The 18741-nt window shown below is 54.1% G+C and overlaps 4 protein-coding genes across 4 annotated transcripts; all 4 read left to right on the top strand.

The window, feature by feature from the left end:
- Window positions 1-1014: 1014 nt before the first annotated feature.
- J4E92_004409 (uncharacterized protein) lies at window positions 1015-1790 on the top strand (the record flags this gene model as incomplete). The annotated part of the gene is made up of 2 exons (XM_051495799.1): window positions 1015-1070; window positions 1121-1790. 2 exons carry the CDS (start codon window positions 1015-1017, stop codon window positions 1788-1790), a joined length of 726 nt encoding a protein of 241 aa, XP_051353639.1.
- A 953-nt stretch (window positions 1791-2743) lies between these two features.
- On the top strand, window positions 2744-5082 carry J4E92_004408 (uncharacterized protein; the record flags this gene model as incomplete). The annotated part of the gene is made up of 2 exons (XM_051495798.1): window positions 2744-3171; window positions 3225-5082. 2 exons carry the CDS (start codon window positions 2744-2746, stop codon window positions 5080-5082), a joined length of 2286 nt encoding a protein of 761 aa, XP_051353638.1.
- A 640-nt stretch (window positions 5083-5722) lies between these two features.
- J4E92_004407 (uncharacterized protein) lies at window positions 5723-7178 on the top strand (the record flags this gene model as incomplete). Its single annotated transcript, XM_051495797.1, has 2 exons — window positions 5723-6061; window positions 6114-7178. 2 exons carry the CDS (start codon window positions 5723-5725, stop codon window positions 7176-7178), a joined length of 1404 nt encoding a protein of 467 aa, XP_051353637.1.
- Window positions 7179-8927: 1749 nt separating this feature from the next.
- J4E92_004406 (uncharacterized protein) lies at window positions 8928-17100 on the top strand (the record flags this gene model as incomplete). Its single annotated transcript, XM_051495796.1, has 4 exons — window positions 8928-9824; window positions 10119-10245; window positions 11747-13454; window positions 13866-17100. The coding sequence occupies 4 exons, from the start codon at window positions 8928-8930 to the stop codon at window positions 17098-17100; spliced, it is 5967 nt and encodes a 1988-aa protein (XP_051353636.1).
- Between the last annotated feature and the right edge of the window lie 1641 nt (window positions 17101-18741).

The following is an 18741-nucleotide window of genomic DNA, read 5'->3' as shown; positions in this document are numbered from 1 at the left end:
GTCTTCACCTACTTCATTGACAAATGGTCGCTCCATGTCTGCACCTACTTTATTGACGAATGGTCGCTCCATGTCTGCACCTACTTTATTGACGAATGGTCACTCCATGCCTCTCGCAGTGCAACCATTGCCCGAACCGGCGGTACAGAAATGGGTTGTGTGTCGCCGCATACCCCCGTACCACTTTACTCTGGGTTTCACCGGCATACGATGCATCGACCAGCATGCCTTGATACATCAAAGTACGTTTACGGAATGTGTCTGCAACGATCTTGACACAGCGATAAACGAAGCGAATCGAAGGGCGGTAAATTACATCGCAAGTCAAAATGCGGGCTGGGTCAATGACGTCTCCCCAGATGGAACGCATTACTGGATATGGAATCACGCTCAGCTAAGGAACTTTGATAACTTCATAGCGGTATACTACGTTGAGGACCCGGTCGATGAATTGTGACCGAAGGTGCTGTTATGGGAATATCACACTCACTGGTAATCTTATACTCAGGCCTCTGAGACGAAGATCATTCCGGAGACTACGATTGCGATCTAGAACTTCGCTGGATACGGAAAGGAAGGATATAGCAGTACTCTATCAGTAAAGCGAAAATATCATCTGGTGAGGTTCCCGCACACGGGTACTAGACTCAGACTCATACGTTGCAGTCTATGATTTTTTTCCTCGTTTCGTTTTGCGCATGTATCCTAGGTACCGTCGTGACTTGGAAACTGCCAAGTGAACATGTACTCAAGCCGCTCGCCGCTAATAGAGACGACGAATTACAGCACATCGACCCTGTAGCTCGCAGCACCTGGAGCGCGGTGATTACTGAAAGAGCGTAATTGTAGCGAATGACGTACTGGAAGAAAGGGAAAGAAAAGGTTCCGTGCGCCACAACGTGACTAAACCAAGCAAACGAGTTTGAAGTTATTCCCAAGATATTCCGCCCGTCCTCCTTGATCGCACACAGAACCCTTTCGATCAAACAGGACCAAACAAGTGTCTCCTTCGCCATGGCCGACAAGCAACTCCTCTTAGAATTCCTCAAGGCGCAGGATGCGTTGAGAGAGTAAAAGCCCCACTATCAAATTCTTCGTCTTCATCTAACACATCCAACAGGCCACCTGCTATGGTCACTTTCCTCCACCGCCTGCCAAACAGTGGAGATGTCGCACAAGCAAAACTATGTCGAGATATCGTTTTCGAACGCTCAGCAAAGATTGCCCAGCAGTGCAAGACGATCCGCGAGGACAAGGTGGACATGAGAAGCCGGCCGCCAGGTCTCATCAGGGACTACATCGTCCTCCTTCGCGACAACAAGCCTCCCCGACGACAGTTTCCGACTGCTGGCGACCAGACCATGGACGCCGTCGCTAGGCTTCGCTACATCACTTTGAGCAGTCTTTACCTCTTCTCCGTGGAAATGGAAGACTCTACCTCCGCCCAGATCGTCTTTCGAGCCATTGTAGACAACTTCCACTTTATCTGGCCGAATGGCTTTCGATACCACCCTGGATCTGACGTGATCAACCATGTCTACTACTACACTCTGGCTTGGGACCCCTTGCGCTATTTCCTAGCAGACTGCTACGTTGACTTCGCCAACATCAAGTGGTATATCCCCCACCGGAACTTCCACAAGGACTTCATGGCCAACGTCTCATTGGGCCATTCGAGGCGTCGTAGCCTTGCGCATGGCCCTTCCAGAACTGCCGACCCGCGGAACTACATCTTCCCCCAGCAGCTCACCCAGACCGCAACCTACTCCGCCAGGAACTCTACACGGTAAGTACTTGTGAGGCTCACAGAAAGAATAGATAGCTGACAAGACGACTAGGCACGGTAGGAAGGGTCTTGGACGGCGCAGGACGTCGATGTAATTGCCGCAGAAGCATGTCGGTCCGATTGAGGAACCTCAGCAGACCAGAGGTGGGTATCATGGGGTCTTGAGACTGACAGCTTGGGTCGAGAAATGGATGTAGCGGTCAACAGAGGTACAGCATGTAGCCAGATATGCATACTCAAAGACACTGCTCCAACGTGCAATTGACTAGCGTCCGTGCCTCTTTCCCACGATACCTGGGTAGCAAGCTACGTGCTCCAGTTGCCCTATAGCAAACATAAAGATCGCCTCATTTCTGTCGTTCCCCTCCTCATTGGTCGTATAGCTGAATCGTTGGAATGTAGCTCGCCGGGTCGATATGGAAGCTTCTCGTGCGCAGCGTAGCTCACGTGCATGAAGGCGATGTGGCAGCTCTCCATTTCCCATTCGGGCGAGGTCACGCCTTTCGTGAAAGTGAGGCAAGGGCCCTAAAATGATAGTTGAAAGATGTTGATGATGGCTGTACACGCACGCTGCGATAACCGACAGCTTCGCGATGTTGTCAGTGGGTGACGTCGCGGCTGATCAGGGAGATCTCGCCCGATCACGTTAGCGTGAAACTTCACTTGCGGACCCTTCAACCGGCGCAGCGCCATGCTTTCTTTTCTCACCTTATCGGCAGCCACGCAAAACCCTCAATCGTGACGAGATTACCTGCCCGAAAACATTGAGCGACTTTGAATCCATTTGTCGCGACGCGCGAAGCGCATTGAAGTTCGACAGACGGCAGCACTCTCCGCCAGTCACGCTTCAGACGTGAGGCTTATCTACTTCTGTCGCGCTGCCGCAACCCCCGGAAGGACCCGCTCTACTTTGTGCAGCCTGTGGAAACCTCACTGCCGCTATTACTTAAGTCTCATATGTCAGGCCCAACATCAAACCCAGACTGGAACAGAAGCGGCAGTCCTGCCTACGGCACGTTCACCCGGCCACCGTTCAATCCGAATCCCACCAAAAGCCACGACAGTAATGACAGTGCTGTTGCACCCTCCAGCAATGGTGGTGAGGAGGTCTCACCTAAGCGTCGGCCTTCGCCTCAGCGGAAGCCATCAAAACACATCGAATTTAGAAAGTACCTGAAGCGCCCTCATATGATGGAGACGCAGAGGACGCTGAGCGATGCATTACGATCGGCAAAGAACAGGGAGGAGCAGGAGACTTTACTCCCCGAGGAGGACTACGCTGGATCTGATGGGTGCTTCAACGGACAGGGTGAGCCTATGATCCCTAGGACAGCCAGTACGCCTGGTTTAAACAACAACACAAGGACATATTTCAATATCCACAGGTAGGTCAACGCAGTTGATGTGAGTCGCACCGCGGATGTTGACTATGTTCTAGGATACGACGTCTCGTCTTGGCTGTCATCGAAGATCCGTACACAGTAGATCAGCTGCGAGAGCCTCGTATGAACGTTCTCATTGTAAAGCCACTGGTTGACCGTCTTTACGATGAAGACGACATATCCATCGTGTACTGTCTACTCGTCAATCGCATGCAGTTTCTCCGAGAACAGCAATTCCAGCAACATCATCAAACTGTCGATTTGACACGTGCCAACCTTTGCGAGCTGGTCGCCATGAAGGTGCTGCGACGTCACGACGAAGAGTCTACGGGCAAAGCTGGCCTATTACTCTTAGCACAGATTATGGTCGCTCCGTTCCAGCCGTTCCAAGGCGCGCCTGAAGAGCGTTGTCCACCGCGACACATATCAGAGTACCAGGGCCAGGGTGACAATGAGGGTAAATTGACGGCGCTGGAAGTGGCTATCGTCTCCGAAAGTAAGGTCCTACTAGCTGGCTCCGCAAGCCAAAAGGTGATTGACGCTATCTACCGGGGACGAATCGTATATACTCCAACCGTCTACATGGATATCATACCGGATCACTACAAGTATAAGCCCATATCGCTTTACGATCCACGTAAGGCACCGACACTCAACCAGTATCGCCTCATGGTACCGAGAACCCGCAACATTATCGAAGTTGTACAGTTCTTCATACTGCTCGCACTCTACTGCTGGTGTATGACCATGCGACAAGATCACTACCTGACTATTGCCGAGATCACATTTTTACTCTACGGCAGCGGCTGGGTACTAGACGAACTCATATCATGCCTTGAGCACGGTTGGGAGGTACACACACAAGAACTCTGGGCTTTCCTGGACGTCACATTCGCCGGCATATTTCTCATCTATCTCGGCATGCGGTGCCATGGGTGGATAACGAATCAAGACGAAACGGGTAGACAGGCCCTTGACGTTCTTGCTGTCGCGTCCCCAATATTGTTCCCACGTATCGCATTCAACCTTATGCCCGAGAACATGCTGTTCATTGCTCTGAGGGCGATGGTCAAGGAGTTCACGGCACTGAGTCTGATCGCTGTATGGTGCTTTGGCGGCTTCCTCTTGGCGCTCAAATGGCTGAGCATCAGCAACCCCGAAGTCGGCTACGAAGACTCACCAAACTCCATCACTATCTCCAAATGGATGCTCTGGATTTGGTTCGGTCTGGATGGCCAAGGCATCGATGAAGCTCCTGGGTTCCATGAGATTCTCGGCCCTACCCTAATGGTGATCTATGCTTTCCTGGGTAACACGCTATTCTTGACAGTCCTTGTCTCGATTCTGTCCAATACGTTCAGCAAGATCGCAGCAGATGCGACGGCCGAAATCCAATTCCGCCGCGCCGTGCTCACTTTTGAAGGTGTCAAGTCCGATTCGCTATTCGCCTACCGCCCGCCTCTCAACCTATTGGCGTTCATCATTCTACTCCCTCTCAAGTTCATACTTTCGCCCCGCTGGTTCCATAAGATCAACGTCTCAGCAATACGTATCTCGAACTTCCCTATTCTCCTCGCCATCAACTACTATGAGCGTAGGTATCTGTGGAAGCCCCGTCGCCACCTCAGCATCAACGGCCCTGGACCCTCCAAACGCACAACATGGCTGCAAGACATCGGTTTCTGGAGGAGCTGGAAGCAATTGAGTCCGCACGCTGATTTGCAGGCCGTGTTTGAAGAGGAGCCACCGGAGGACGTAGTGCATAGAATCGAAGAGGAGGATGACCTTGAAGACGCTATCCTCGAAAACAGTTTCGCAGCGAATGCCATGGGTACTCGTAGTGTGAGTCCAGGAAGTGCAATGACGGGAAGAAGGAGGAGATTGAGTAGTGTGTGGCCAGGACCGGGCGCTTAGGAAGGGTTTCGGCGGTCTACACGCTAGGTCATGCCTTGGAGGTTTGCAGCTGTTTTTCCAGAACTATGACGACTTCCGGTACCTCGTATCACCCCATCAATTCAATCTGTCTGTCCTCAATGAACATGTGTGTTGTCGCCTATCAGTCGCTTGTCTATCGGGCCCGTCGCGATGCAGCACCCCACTCCGTACTAACGCCGGGATCCGCACCCAACGTCAAGCTATTACCCCCAGCTTATTGCGCGTCGAACCCGTTCGAGATAGCATCGCGACGATAGTAGATTTCATTACCCCCAGAATACTATTCAGCTCACCCTCTGACCATCCGCGGCCTTGCAAGACCGTGCTCTTGTTCGACGAAGCTGCGCGGCCGATCCGCACCGCACATTCTTTCTCCGGCGGCTAACGCCTGCGGCCGATAAGCATCACCACAACAAACTCAGGCAAAGATTCTATCTGGTCTTGCGCCCAGAAGGAAGAGATTGACTCACGACTGGATGCCTGATCTGGAAAATCTATGCGACGGTGTTGGTAGAAGATATATAAAGCGCTTCGACAGCTTAATCAAAAGAGTAGCAACATCAACACCGACCACCTCGCTCTCGCATTTTAAACGCTGAACACCACCTCAAGTTTCAAGATGGCGGACATCAACCCGCTCCCCTTATACCCACTCCCTTCACGGGCCTCTCTACTATCACAGTTCTTGGGCCAAAAGCTCGAAGACCTCCCCACGCCAGCCATCGTGCTGGACCGCGCCATTATACGACGAAACTGCGATGCGATGCTCAACATCTGTGCGGAGCTCAAAGTAGGGTTCCGCGCCCACGTCAAGAGCCACAAGACGCTTGAGCTTTCGCAGATGCAAGTAGGCGCAGAGCAGAGCCAACCAGCGAATTTCATCGTTAGTACAATTGCGGAGGCGGAGAACTTGTTGCCGTACTTGTGCTATGCGCAGGGGGTGGGAAGGGAAGCCAGTGTATGTCCCAAATATCACCATCAAAAAAGCATCACTGACGTTTGCTCTCAAGGTACTTTACGGCGTACCGGTCCCTCAATCTGGAATTCCGCGCCTCATTTCTCTGGCCTCAAAATTGCAGCCGAGATCGGTCAGTGTCATCATCGACAACGAGGCGGCTTTTCTCAAGTTCCACGAGCGACTCGCTGCCTCTGATACGGAGCTGGAGATAGGAGTTTTCATCAAAATCGACACGGGCTACGAGCGTGCTGGCATCAAGACTTCATCTCCGGGTTTCCCATCACTTGTCAAGACGGTAGTAGAGAAGAGCCAAGAGCCAACATCTGGATGCTTCTTGCAAGGCTTCTACTCGCACTTCGGACACTCGTACGGTGGATCTTCAGAAGACGATGCCGCGAACGGTCTCATCGAGGAACTGGTCGGTCTAGAAACAGCAATCAAGGCTGTTCCCGAGAGCTTTGACGGAAAGTTGGTACTGAGTGTAGGCGCAACACCCACAGCGACAGCAGCACAGAATATGTTGTCCAGCTCCAGCCCCAAGGTCCAGGAGTTCCAAGACGTACTCCAACGTCTGCAGAAAGATCACGTTGTTGAGCTGCATGCAGGGGTATACCCGTTGCTAGACTGCCAACAAGTCGCGACACATGCTAGGCCATCGACTTCATCTAGCGGAGCCACGTCATCCTTCCAGCCTCTCTCCAAACCTAACATTGGTATCCGGATGTTGCTCGAAGTAACAAGTGTATACAATGAGCGATCGAAGCCTGAAGCTCTAGTATCCGCTGGCTCTCTAGCGATGGGTCGCGAACCTTGCAAGTCCTACCCGGGATGGGGTATTGTCACGCCTGCACTAGGCAATGCTTCCGCTAAGCACATATACGACGAGCGAGAGGGAAAGACGGGATGGATCGTTGGACGCATCAGCCAAGAGCATGGTATCTTGACCTGGGAGGGCGATAGGAGCGAATGTAACGAGTTGACGATCGGGGATAAGGTTATGGTTTGGCCAAACCATGCTTGTGTGGCTGGCGCTGGGTTCGGGTGGTATCTTGTGGTCGACTCGGACGCGGGTGGAGATACGGTCGTGGATGTCTGGGCCCGATGGAGGGGCTGGTAATCGGACATAGGCGTGGGTGGAGGCGTTATGATCGCTCGATATTACTCGGCTTCCGATGCTATAACCCATGTCAATATAGTTGTAAGAGAACCCCATTCATAGATCCAAAGCGATGCTGGGTGATGGGACTTGTATGCCCTCGTATTGTCTGACCTCAACCGGCGTCGTCTCGACTCTGCGCTGCCAGTATCGCGCGTGGATGGCAACAACTCAAAAAGTAACGAGTCTGGCGTCTCCAATTGCCCAATCTGCGCGTGTAGTTTGATGACTTTGACTTTGCTCACACTCCGAGTTGACATTCCTGCAGGCTTGTACGACTCGCGCAGCATCTGGTCCTGGCGCTGTCGGCAAGAAAAGCCGCTGACGACTTCCGCCAGTATTGTCCTGCCCATCGCGTATGTGTGCGCGGATCGTTCTGCAGTCTTCAGACCCATCTGATCCGATCCGGGACGAGTCGCATTTCGCGGCGTATAATGTCCGGCACAGCTACATCTTGTTCGTCGGGTTCGGGTTGCGGCGACGGGATGGGAGGACACGAGTTTCGTGGTTTGCTACTGTAGCGTTGCAAGAGTGTAGTTCGCGCCGTTGTTTCTTGTAACGTTGGTCTGCATCTTGATCAAACTTTCTATTGTTGGTGGCTACCAGCCGCTCTCTAGCCCAGCGCCAGAAGCATGTTGCACGGGTTGGTAGATGGAAGAAGTGATGGTCGCTGGGTGAAGCTTGCCGATCGCGTGCCCTGTGATTGGATGCTCGTGACCCGTAATATGCTTGCCAGGCACAAGCACAAGTTTGTAGTTATGCGCGTGCATCCCAAAGCTTGGGATCCATAGCTTCCCGCGGAGATCGGCCAGGAACCGTGGCGCTTGGTAAACTCACGTTGGAGCCCATCCATGACGTCTGCTATGCGTTGCGCCATTTGGCAGCTAAAACATCAATCGGGATATGATAAGCCTCGGCACTTGACCTGACCGAGTTGGAAAACGGCGACATGGCGGGATCGTCGCTCAGGGCAGCCATAGGAATGCTTGGGGGCGTCCCTAGGTGTGTTGCTGGCGGCTGCAATGCGTCTTCTAGCGCACACAGTGAGGAGGCCATGGCCAAAATGCCAAATCGCCAAATCACCTGCTCGACACGTTGCAGCCAGCTAAAGGCCGCGGGCGGTCTAGAAAACGGATATCTGTAGTGAAGGGCGCCGCTGGGGATAGGCACTGCCAAAGTTTATTCTTGTTTGAGGCTTGCCCGTCTGCTCCTAGTCGTGAAGGCTGTATGGTGGAGAGTAGCCATGGCTTCCCCGCCCTGCCTCTGGATACCAACCGTCTCGGGCACTAAGGCATCCGCCAGCCTGCTTGCGGGCAAGCCTCCTGCACTACCTGCAGACCTCCTGGCGACCAGAAACCCCCCGTCTCTGTGCCAGATCCCAGGCTGATCTGTGACCTGTGACCTGATGACTGACGAACCGAAGGGGTCCTTGAACCTTGGGACCGTGTCCAGTCTTCCTTCCGCCATCTCCGGCACCTTCAACATTTCCATCCCCTGCGGCGTAGACTCTGCACACACAATGCCATCCTGCACCATGCGTCTTTAAGAAGGCCCGACGACGATACACCCTCCAGCGCCCCGGCCTCGACAACCCAGTGTTTCGTGCTTATGCACAGCCCATATCCTTGAACTGCGAGTTTGGGCTTGCATTGGCTTTGGCTTCTGTAGCACCATAATCCGAGCTGGAGTAGCATCCACTCGCTGCTCGCCATGGTTCCTTTTCGACGCTTATCGCAGAGGGGCCGTCGCAGCTTCGACAACCGCGACTCCTACGAATGGCAAGACGAGCGAGACAAACGCATCATGACGGCCACCTTTCCCATACACCCTCTCTCCTCTATGCAGGCGCCCTTTGAGGAGTCGATGCTCGACGCCACTGGCGAAACGGGGCACGTTCCCTTCGCCATTCCCAAGAAGAGCGTTAAGACGCGACAGCAAATGCTGTGCAGAGAGGAGAATGCCTCTGAGCCCTCGTGGAACTTCACATACAACTGCCACTGGAGGAGCAACGCAAAGGGCAAATTTCACCCCCTGACAAAGACCGTCGCGCAGATCATCTTTGGTGTCCACCTGCTGCATCAGCATCTGGAAAAGTCCGTCGCCGATGTCGCTGACATATTGCTCAAGCATGTCAATGAGCTCGACAGTTTTCTGCAGCGGGCGAATGAAGACCTTGAAAGCAGCATGAAGGACATGCTGTTCCGGCATAAATGTCTAAAGGTGCCCATGGAACACGTAAACGAATTCGATCGCCTCCTCGAAGACCGCTCATACCGCGCCCAACTCCTCGACGGCAACGTCGTAATCGAACGCACCATTGGGCGCATGTCGCAACTGCTCAACGACTACCTGATCGACATCAACGTATTTCGCGAAGCCAACCAGGAGCTCGATCTCTACCTAGGCGATGTGGGAGACGAATGGACATACCGCAATGAGGATATTGGGCGCATATATTCAGCCATGTGTGGCAACACCGGAGGCTGGTCGCAATTCTTGCAAAGCCTCGTAGCAAAGGCTGAAAGGCTGGGCGTTGTGCTCGTACAGGTCAGCAGCTATTGCAATGAGATCGAGAAGCGGTGTGGCGCTGCAAGTCGCCGAAGTTTGGTATGTTCGCTGCCAAAAGCCGCTTCGAACCCGCTTCGTGGGCTATGTTCTCAGCTGGAGCTTCGCTAACAGCCCTAGATTGCGACACGTACATCTTCACGAAATTCGTCCAATTCGCGCGAGGCACGCCCATTTCGAAACTTTGCCAACAACAAACCTCTTCCAACCCCCCCGCCCGAACGTCCGCCATTCATGAGCGCATCATCATCTGGTAGGGAGACGCCTGCCAGCTTTGGCACACCCCAGCGACATTCGACTTTACGAGCGAGGCCGCAGCAGCAACAGCATCAACAGCAGCAGCAGCAGCAGCCCGAGATCACAAACGCATCCGATTCCACCACAGAGACGCCCAAACGGAGCGAAGACTCGTCTTCTGCATCTGCCGTTTCCAACACAGACGTCGATGTACGACGTCAGGCAAGTCAGTCCGGGTACTACCATGATGCCTGGCGCAACGACGAGCAACGTGACGGAGCGACACCGCATGCAGAGTCTAGTCGTGCAACACATGTTCCGGGGCACCAGCATAAAGTGTCTTCGCCATCTAACCTATCTGCAGAGGAAAGCGCATCAGCACCGAAACGCATGTCGGCGAAACCACAAAACGGAGAATACAGTCCGCCTTTGACGGGCAAAGATTCGGCATATTGTTCTGTGTCGGGCGCCTCAGCCGTGTCACCGGGCTACGCATCGCCACGCTCCGTGTCCTCCATGTCCTCGCGACAAACTGCCCAATTTGGTCTTTTCCCTAGTCGAAACTTGAGCACGCCGAAAGGTTCCATGTCGAGTCGACTAGGTGCCAGCTCTCCTACGTTCAATCGTCCTGAGCAAACCCCTAAGGCTGCGGACATGCCAAGCCGGCCACCAACCTCTCTGTCCACGTTCTCAGATGTCTCGACTAAGCGACTTTCCAAGCGAAGTAGCTTCTCATCTCTCAAACGGCTATTCACCAAGAAGAAATCTGGCGATATAGGTCCTATCGCCGAGTGATACCCTCTAGTTTGATCTTTGTTATCCCTTGTCCCGTCCTTGGTCCTCTTGTCTGGCGTTGCAAGGCTATATACCCCTTTGACTTTGCGTTTCTGTGTATTACGCAATCCAAATCTCATAGTCTTTGCCGTGGTTCTGCCCAGCGTTCTCGATGGCTTCCTGGGGCTTTCGCATGTATATATTTTCGCCCTGGTAGATGTAACGCGGTAACGAGCAACGTGTAATGTCTTTAACTTCGTGTGCGGACGTCATCGCGGCAGAAGGCGGCGTCGTGCGGAGGACGTCGGTGATGCGGTGGTCTGGTGTGCTTGCTGGGGGCAGTTTCGGAGCGGGTCGCTGTTGGATGCTGCGCTATCCTGCGCATGGTGGGCAGCTGGGGTGCGAGAAGGAGAAGCGAAGAGCTGCTGGCTGTTGGCTGCCGGTTTGGCGCCACGGGTGGTAGGCCCGCCGTAGGGGTAGGTATGGGAAAGCTGTACGCACAAGTAGGTAGGGACCATTCTCGTATGCATCTCTGCTACTGACCCTTTCTGTATCGTCTCTGTATTCCTTCTGTGTCTGATGTCTCTGCCTTCCTCTGCGAGATGCTGGCGGGGTAGGGGTAGCCTTTGCCGTAATGGACGTGAAGGAGGCGCGAGTCTCGCTATCAAAACAACGTCTCCGCCGAGCTCCCTCCGTCTCCTCTACCTTGCCCCCACCCACAACAGCACCACACTCGACAGCTTTCTCCTTTTGGCGGAGATGTTGGCGAGGGTTGTGTAAAGGTCACCCGCTTTTGTCTTTCTTGGATACTCGCCGCCTTGTGCAGTATCGCTTCTTCTTTTTGGTTATACCAATAACTACCACATCTTTTGGCAGCGCCGCAATCAGGAGAGCCACCACCGCAGCAGCTTCGCTCACGCCCTGCGTGCAACCTTTGCTTGCTCTCCTCGCAGCGACTTTCGCAGCCGACAGCAGTATGCCGCTTTTCGATCAGGATCCCAACGGCGGCGGCCGCAACTCGCGAGCCTCCAACGTCTCTGCCATGAGCCGAGCATCAGGTAAACCCGTATCGCGGGCACCCAGTGCAGACCTTCAACCTCTGAACCGCGGCGTCACGTCCATGCTCCGCACCGAGACCGAGATAGGCGACGTTAGCATCGGCCGTCCTAAGTTCGACGACTTGTCTGCCATGAGCAACGCACCACGTCCGCTGCGTTCGCGCGCGACCAGCAGGATGTCGCAAGTTTCTTCCACGTCCAACACTTCCAGTCGGGGCAGCAAGCAGCACTTCCGTTCCTACCCCTCCTCGTCTTCTGCACCGCGCCAGCCAATGCAACACCATGGGCCCGTGTATAATGCCGACACGCTGTCTCCAACGATGATGAACGCCACCGGATCATCGCCTTTCAACAACCGAAGAGACAACCGCGACAGGGACGCGCATCGCTCGCACTCGATGACGAATACCGTACAGCCCCCAGCGTACGGCCTCTCCAGCAACAGGTCTATTCCCAGCTTGCGCCCTCGGCCAGCGTCCCGATCTTCGAACCCAAGCCCATACTATGCACACCCCGCCGGGGGTGGTTCCAGGCAGCCTGTTCCATACTCGCGATCGGTCCAGTCCGCCCTGAGCGACGACAGCGGAGTACACTTCCAAGGGCCGCGGAGCTACGACGGTCAGCGACTGCCCTATGCTGGCCACGCACAAGGCTACGGCAACCCAGGATACACAAATCATACGTATCGGCAGCAGCATGCTGGACAAGGACAAGACCAACGAGGCTTCAACACCCGACAGGGCCCCGGGCAGATGAGGACCAAGAATCCAGCTTCTCGGTCGACGATGAGCCTTGAAGACCCCCCCGTGGAAGACGACGACTTTCCTCCCTACCACGCGGCTTTCGGACAACTCGTGTCTCGCAGGATGACAGGCAACTCCGCGCGCGAGCCTCGTTCAGAAGATCGAAGAGAGCGCAGGCGTCAGGATGAACATCAGCCACCTTTACCAGCCGATCACCGCCAACGGATCGCTGCTGAACAAGCTCGTCTCAAGAGGTCTGCGCCTGCTTCCATGTCCAGTTTTAACACAAACTTGCGTACCGAATCAGAGCCGCCATCGTCCGACATGACAATGCCATCAACTCCGAAAGATGGTAGCTCCATGGAAGTGCACCGAAACCTCGATAGAAACAAGGTCTTCAAAGCCGCCAACCCGAACCGCCTTGTTATTCAGGAAGAGTATCCTTCAGTACCATACTACAACACGAGTGACCAGCTCGGACCTGTGGCGTCTGCGGACCCAGGGACGGATGCTGATCCCGACGGCTTCATAGACCGAAAGATAACCACTGTCGAGCAGTCTCGTCAGGCTGGGGCGACATTGAAGAGTGATTCTTTTTTAGGACAAGAGGCACGACCAATGTCGATGGAGGTCGTGTCTCCCCACCTAGACAACATCGCTACCATTACCGTGAGAACTTGCGAAAAGACCTCGATTCCGATCTCGAACGCGAACGCGAAGCCGAGCGCAAAGCCCGGAAGCATTCGCGAAAGCGACATTGCGGAACTCCCAGCGTCCCCCGTAGCTCACCGCATCACAAGGAATTTGATCCTAAGAGGTCTGGAGGCTTCAACGACGGGCGATATCCAGTCTTCGATGGAGTTAGTAACCTCTTCGGGGCCATCTCCCTCGCTCCCGAGCAAGCCTCCATCTCCGTCAAGAAAGTCCCCCGTTCCAAGGTCTCCGACACAACCCTCAAGGCCAAAGTCTCCAACACTACAATCAAGGCCAAAGTCTCCGATACCACTATCAAGGCCAAAGTCCCCGACACCGCAATCACTGACGACGTCTCCGACACCGCAGTCGCCGACAAAGTCGCTGACAACACGGTCGCTGACACCAAGGTCGCTGACTCCGGGGCCTCTGCCGCTGTCGAAGACCAATGAGGTCACCCATTCGTGTGATATACCTGTTAAGAAATACTTTGTATCTGATATACCTCGTGGGGCCGTATTGCATTCGGCAGACCGCGGAGAAAACCGCCACAGTATCTTATCGCAGACTGGATCTAGCATCCTCGACTCGTCCACTCTTGAATTCGCAGTCCAGCATTCCATACCAACGGCCAATAGCGGTGGCTTCCAAAACGAGCCCGGTGTCAAAATTCATGCTACCACGAACATGTCTCTCAGTCCTGGTAATAGTACCGGCGATGGTATGTCGGATGTTCTTGCAGGATATCAGGGATCTGATTATAAGAACGAGACCGACGCTTTGGTACGAACCGAGATGGCCAACGAGAGCAGGTATGAGGAGCACACAGATGCTTCAACAGAAAATGACATGAAGCCGCTGCCTCTTGCCCTTCGATCCAGAAGTAGCCATGCACAAGGGTCGTCCGATGAGCTGTCCTTCAAGTCTTGTACCGATCTGCCAGATGTCTCTTCAGGCTTGATACCATTCGAGCCAGGGAAAGAAGACATCAAAGCGTCTTCCACATCCGCCATTGACTTTGCGCCGCAGCGAGATACGGTATCGAAGGAAGCAGACACTCACTCTTTTGCGACTGGTGTGCACCCTATCCGTGCTAGTTTCGCAGCTCCGCCTCGACTCCAAACGTCCAACCTAGGAACGGTGGTCTTGAATCAGGGCAGGACGATTGTGGAGGCACCCTTGTCCAAGCCCTCTTCTGCTATGCTTCGCAAACAGCCTCCTATACCGCGTCGAGAATCCAGCTTTTCTATCGTAGCGAGCAAATTGCGGACTAGCTCCAAGCAGAGCATGAAGCAAGGCTCGATATCGGTATCTGGTTCGTCATCCACGCTGGGCACTACGCACCAGGGGCCAGCGGTACCGCCCCGAGAGTCAAGCACTTCCAAGGAGGCCCAACGTGTGCACGCCGCAGTCTCGTTCTTGATGCGTCCACTACCGTTGCGCTTTGCCAGGTCTCGGAAGTATACTGACCAAGAGGAGCTACCGAAGTCAGATGAGACGGTCACATCTGCTTCCAGTTCGAGTCAAGACACGGACGGCGTTATCAGTCTCAATGAGATGACCAGCTCACCGCCACCCGCCATGGAGGTAAAGAAGACGCCGCAAGCGCCGTCGACCAGGCCAAAAGGTGTACCTGTTGCGAAGACGCGAGCTATCAGCTTCGACACTCCGAAAGCTTGCAACCCATCCAAGATGCCCGGTAGTAGCCCGGCTCCTGTTGCGCAACCAATCGACAGCCCGGTTCCTGCGATTTTGGAGCCCTCCTCTGTGTACTCGATCCATGACACCTCCTCAGGCTCATGTGTAGACTCCGCGGATGGACTTCCGGTAGCCCAAGAGCCTGGCCATCGTGACAGCCAGACTACGACACACCTCGATTGGAATGGATATAGGCCTTCCTCCCACGGTGGTGGCCTCCAGCAGGTGTCGCTACGCCCTCTGAGCGGTGTTGGAAATCTTTTGAATTCTTTGGGATCGGGTCCTTTGTCCAACATCCAAGAGAATACTACGACGGACCTCAGATTATCCGGATATAGGTATCCTGGCCCTGCGCGTTATCTGCCTGACCTGAAGGAGGAGTCGCATGAGGACTCGAGCCTCAACACGAGTGCCAGCAATCTGAAGAGCTCGAGTTGCCGCTTTCCGTTCGGCGCGCCGTCGGGGGTCAGGGCTTCGGGAGAGGAACCGATCAACTTCTCGGGAAGGTCGTCTAGAGCGTCGCATCGTCGGAGTGCTGTTGGCAGCAACGTGGGTAGCGCGCTCGGACAGGCACACGGTTTGCCTTCGATGCGGTTTAGTCGGATGAATCTGTTCGATGGTCTGACCGAGGACCTTGGCCTTCGCTACTCAAGGTCAATGGAAGAGGTGCCCAATGCGTCGCAGAGGGTGAGCAGAGGTAGTCCACGGCCTGCATCAGCCGGTGATGTCACGGACCTGCGCCTTTCTCTCGCCGAATTGAATGAAGCAGAGCGCTCAGGGTTGTCAATGCAGCCTACCGCCGTGTTGAACTTGTTCGCGATGCACCGTGCTCGTTCACCGGAGCTCATGGCAGAGATTGAGCGGCTGACTATACCTTCTGTCGGGGGGCTTACCCAGCGCCTCTCAGAGATCTTCCCGTCGTTGAGGGAATACTACAAGTGCGGTGAGCCAGCCGAGTTTCCGATTGAGGAGGAGATGGAGAAGCACGCATTGGAGGAGATCCACGAGATCCATCCGACGCAGAAACGCTCATCTGCTCGACTTCGCCCCATGCGTGGCGTCTCGCACATGGTTGTTATCGAGGACGATCTGTATGATGAGATCACAAGCAAGGAGAGGGGATGTGGCAGTCCAGGCCGTCCCGACGATGGAGTTGGTGTAAACGGCGCTAGCGAGGCAGACTCAAATACAGGCAGCTCCCCCAAGGACGACGACGCACCGAGCACACCAACACACAACAAGACGACTCCGCTCTCAGAGCTGCGAGTCCCATCACCAGCTGTTCTCCGTCCGCGCTCTCACACCGTCGGCCCTCAAGAGCTTCGCATCTCAGGGGAGTCCGCTCTTTCCGTAAGAAGGTCTCTCAGGTCGTTTGTTTCTACGCCCACAGTAACCGAGACGCGTCCCTGGAATTCAGACAAGAATTATCCCTGGGCGACGTCAACAAACCCCGCTATTGACATCTCCCTTCCTCGTCCAGCTGCTGCGAGACACTCTCCTCACCCAGGCCCTTCCCACCTCCGCAACAGACTCTCTGACGCGTCTACCACAAGCTCCTTCTCGACAGCGCAGACAGCCACAGCTTCCCCGTTCGGATCACCGGCCGATAGCACCGCACACGCGCGTCATCACCGCTTCAGCACCTTTGGGCGCAACAGCGACCAGCCACACGCAGTCGGTGAACGCTACCCCACCTCTGCCCTGTCACCTCCTACAGCTATCTTCCGCGACCACCTGTCAGCCTCTGACACTTCTGACGACGAGCACTACGACACCACACGCAAGACTAGGCTCTCGCTCCGCAAGCGCTTTTCGTCAACTCGCAAAGCTACGCTTGACAGCCAATCAAACACTCGAGCTGGTCGAAGCAAGACCAACGCACAAGACCTCGCCTCGCCCGAGTCGACCAAGCAGTCAACCACCTCACTCCTCCAAGATCGTGCCGGTGAAGCTCAAGCTTTCACGTCATCTACCACCGCCAACCGCCATACCTTCCGTGACGCGGAGGGCATGAGAGCAGTTGACTACCGCAAACACCGCATCATCGACCGCCTCAAGACCTGGTGGCACAAGGGCTCGCACCTGATCCGTCAACTTTCAAACCGAAAACACTAAACTAGCACAAGTCTCTCGACTGTCTAGCCATCATGTCTGACACCCCTCCTCAACCCCTCTTCGCCCTCGGACCGAACAACACCATCCGCTATATCGAGCGTCGCGTGTTCCCGAGGGTTCCTCCAGCAAACCCCCCTACCTCACCCCCTGCCCCAACCAACACGCCTGTCAACAGCAACGGCAATGGCAACACCAACGGCAACACCAACGGCAACGGCAATGGCACCGGTTAAGAGAATTTGGTAGTTCTTCATGGTTTCTCTTCACTTTTCACTTTTTTCATGATGCATGTACTATAATATGGGAAGGATTCACGGAGATATGACAAGTGGTCATCAAAGTTCATAGCTAGCTGAGTAGCAACGATAGTAAAACTGGTTTGATAATTACTAGGTACTTATGATATGTGATGTTTGTGAGGTCTTGGTAGTCACCTGGACACCTCAACGTCTTGATGTCTGTACATGGTGATAATACTGAAGTCTGCAAACCTGTTTTTGTCGTTGAGACTTACTATTGTATCACGACGCGACATCCTCCTGGGTCTACTATGACACCTTCGATAAGCAGGTACGCAGGGTGATGTGGGCCTCCGGGTGTCTCACGGCATCACGATAAGCCAACACTCAAGGCGTTGAAGTTTGACAGGCTACCATTTGAAGATTTCTCTGAACCTCGAGAGTGCGTTGTGGTCTGCAAAGTGAAGTCGGGGTAAAGAGATAAAATGATGTGCGTTGACTGGAATGTCGCTTCCAACGTTATGACGCACTTGCTGAACAAAGAATGTTTGCACGTGCGTGACGACAGAACGTTACACGATGGCCAAGCACAGGCTCATAGCACTGTCTGTGCAAAAGTACAGCTTACTCATCGGTAAAGTCTACAGTTTACAAGTACCTACGTATCCCCCGGGGCACCTGTTCGCCGATGACATTCGTGCAGCCCTTGGTGAGGTTTATGGATATATATCTCCCCCAGTTGACACCATTATCCAGATTCTAAGCTCAGGGCGCGCATAAGGTTCGTAGAAGCTTCGAAGCTGTCATTCATTGTAGAACCCAGGTGACTCTGAAGCCAGCTGTGAGCCTCAGCTGCTCAAGAGGACTCATGAGCCAGTCATGGTTACATGTTGGAGACCTTTGTGCAGTCGCTCGGAGCGTCTTGAAGCGGATGCTCATATAGTCATAACTTTATATGACAGCATGTCAGTGAAGACTCATAGATCAAAACTATAAATTCGGCGCCTTCTCTCCTGCTCCTCACACATCTCTACTTATCAGTCTATCACACTATCCACTCCAGTACCCAGTACCATATATACTTCTATCAAATTCCACCGCCCTTCAAGATGCAAGCACCCGACCAGTATCACAAAGAAGCGTGCTTAAAGCTCATGGACGAAATGGAGGACTGGTTCCCCGACAGTGCCCCTGATTGCTGCATCGCCAACAAAGTGACTAACGTTATCTCTTCCCGCGAACTTGAGATAGCCTTGTTAGCTATGTGGAAGCCAGCGGAACCTTCCCAGCAAGAAGTGTTCCAGGACGTGAACATGCGCAATAACGACCTCTACACTGCTCTGAGACGCCTAGCAAGTGAACTGGGCACGGACAGTGCCGCGAAGGATTGGAGACATAGAGT

The sequence above is a fragment of the Alternaria infectoria genome (assembly GCF_024043175.1).
Source record: "Alternaria infectoria strain BMP 0036 chromosome Unknown scaffold_6, whole genome shotgun sequence".
NCBI classification, from domain to species: Eukaryota; Fungi; Ascomycota; class Dothideomycetes; order Pleosporales; family Pleosporaceae; genus Alternaria; species Alternaria infectoria.
The sequence above is the reverse complement of the archived record's forward strand: the minus strand, read 5'-3'. Positions and strand labels throughout refer to the sequence as shown.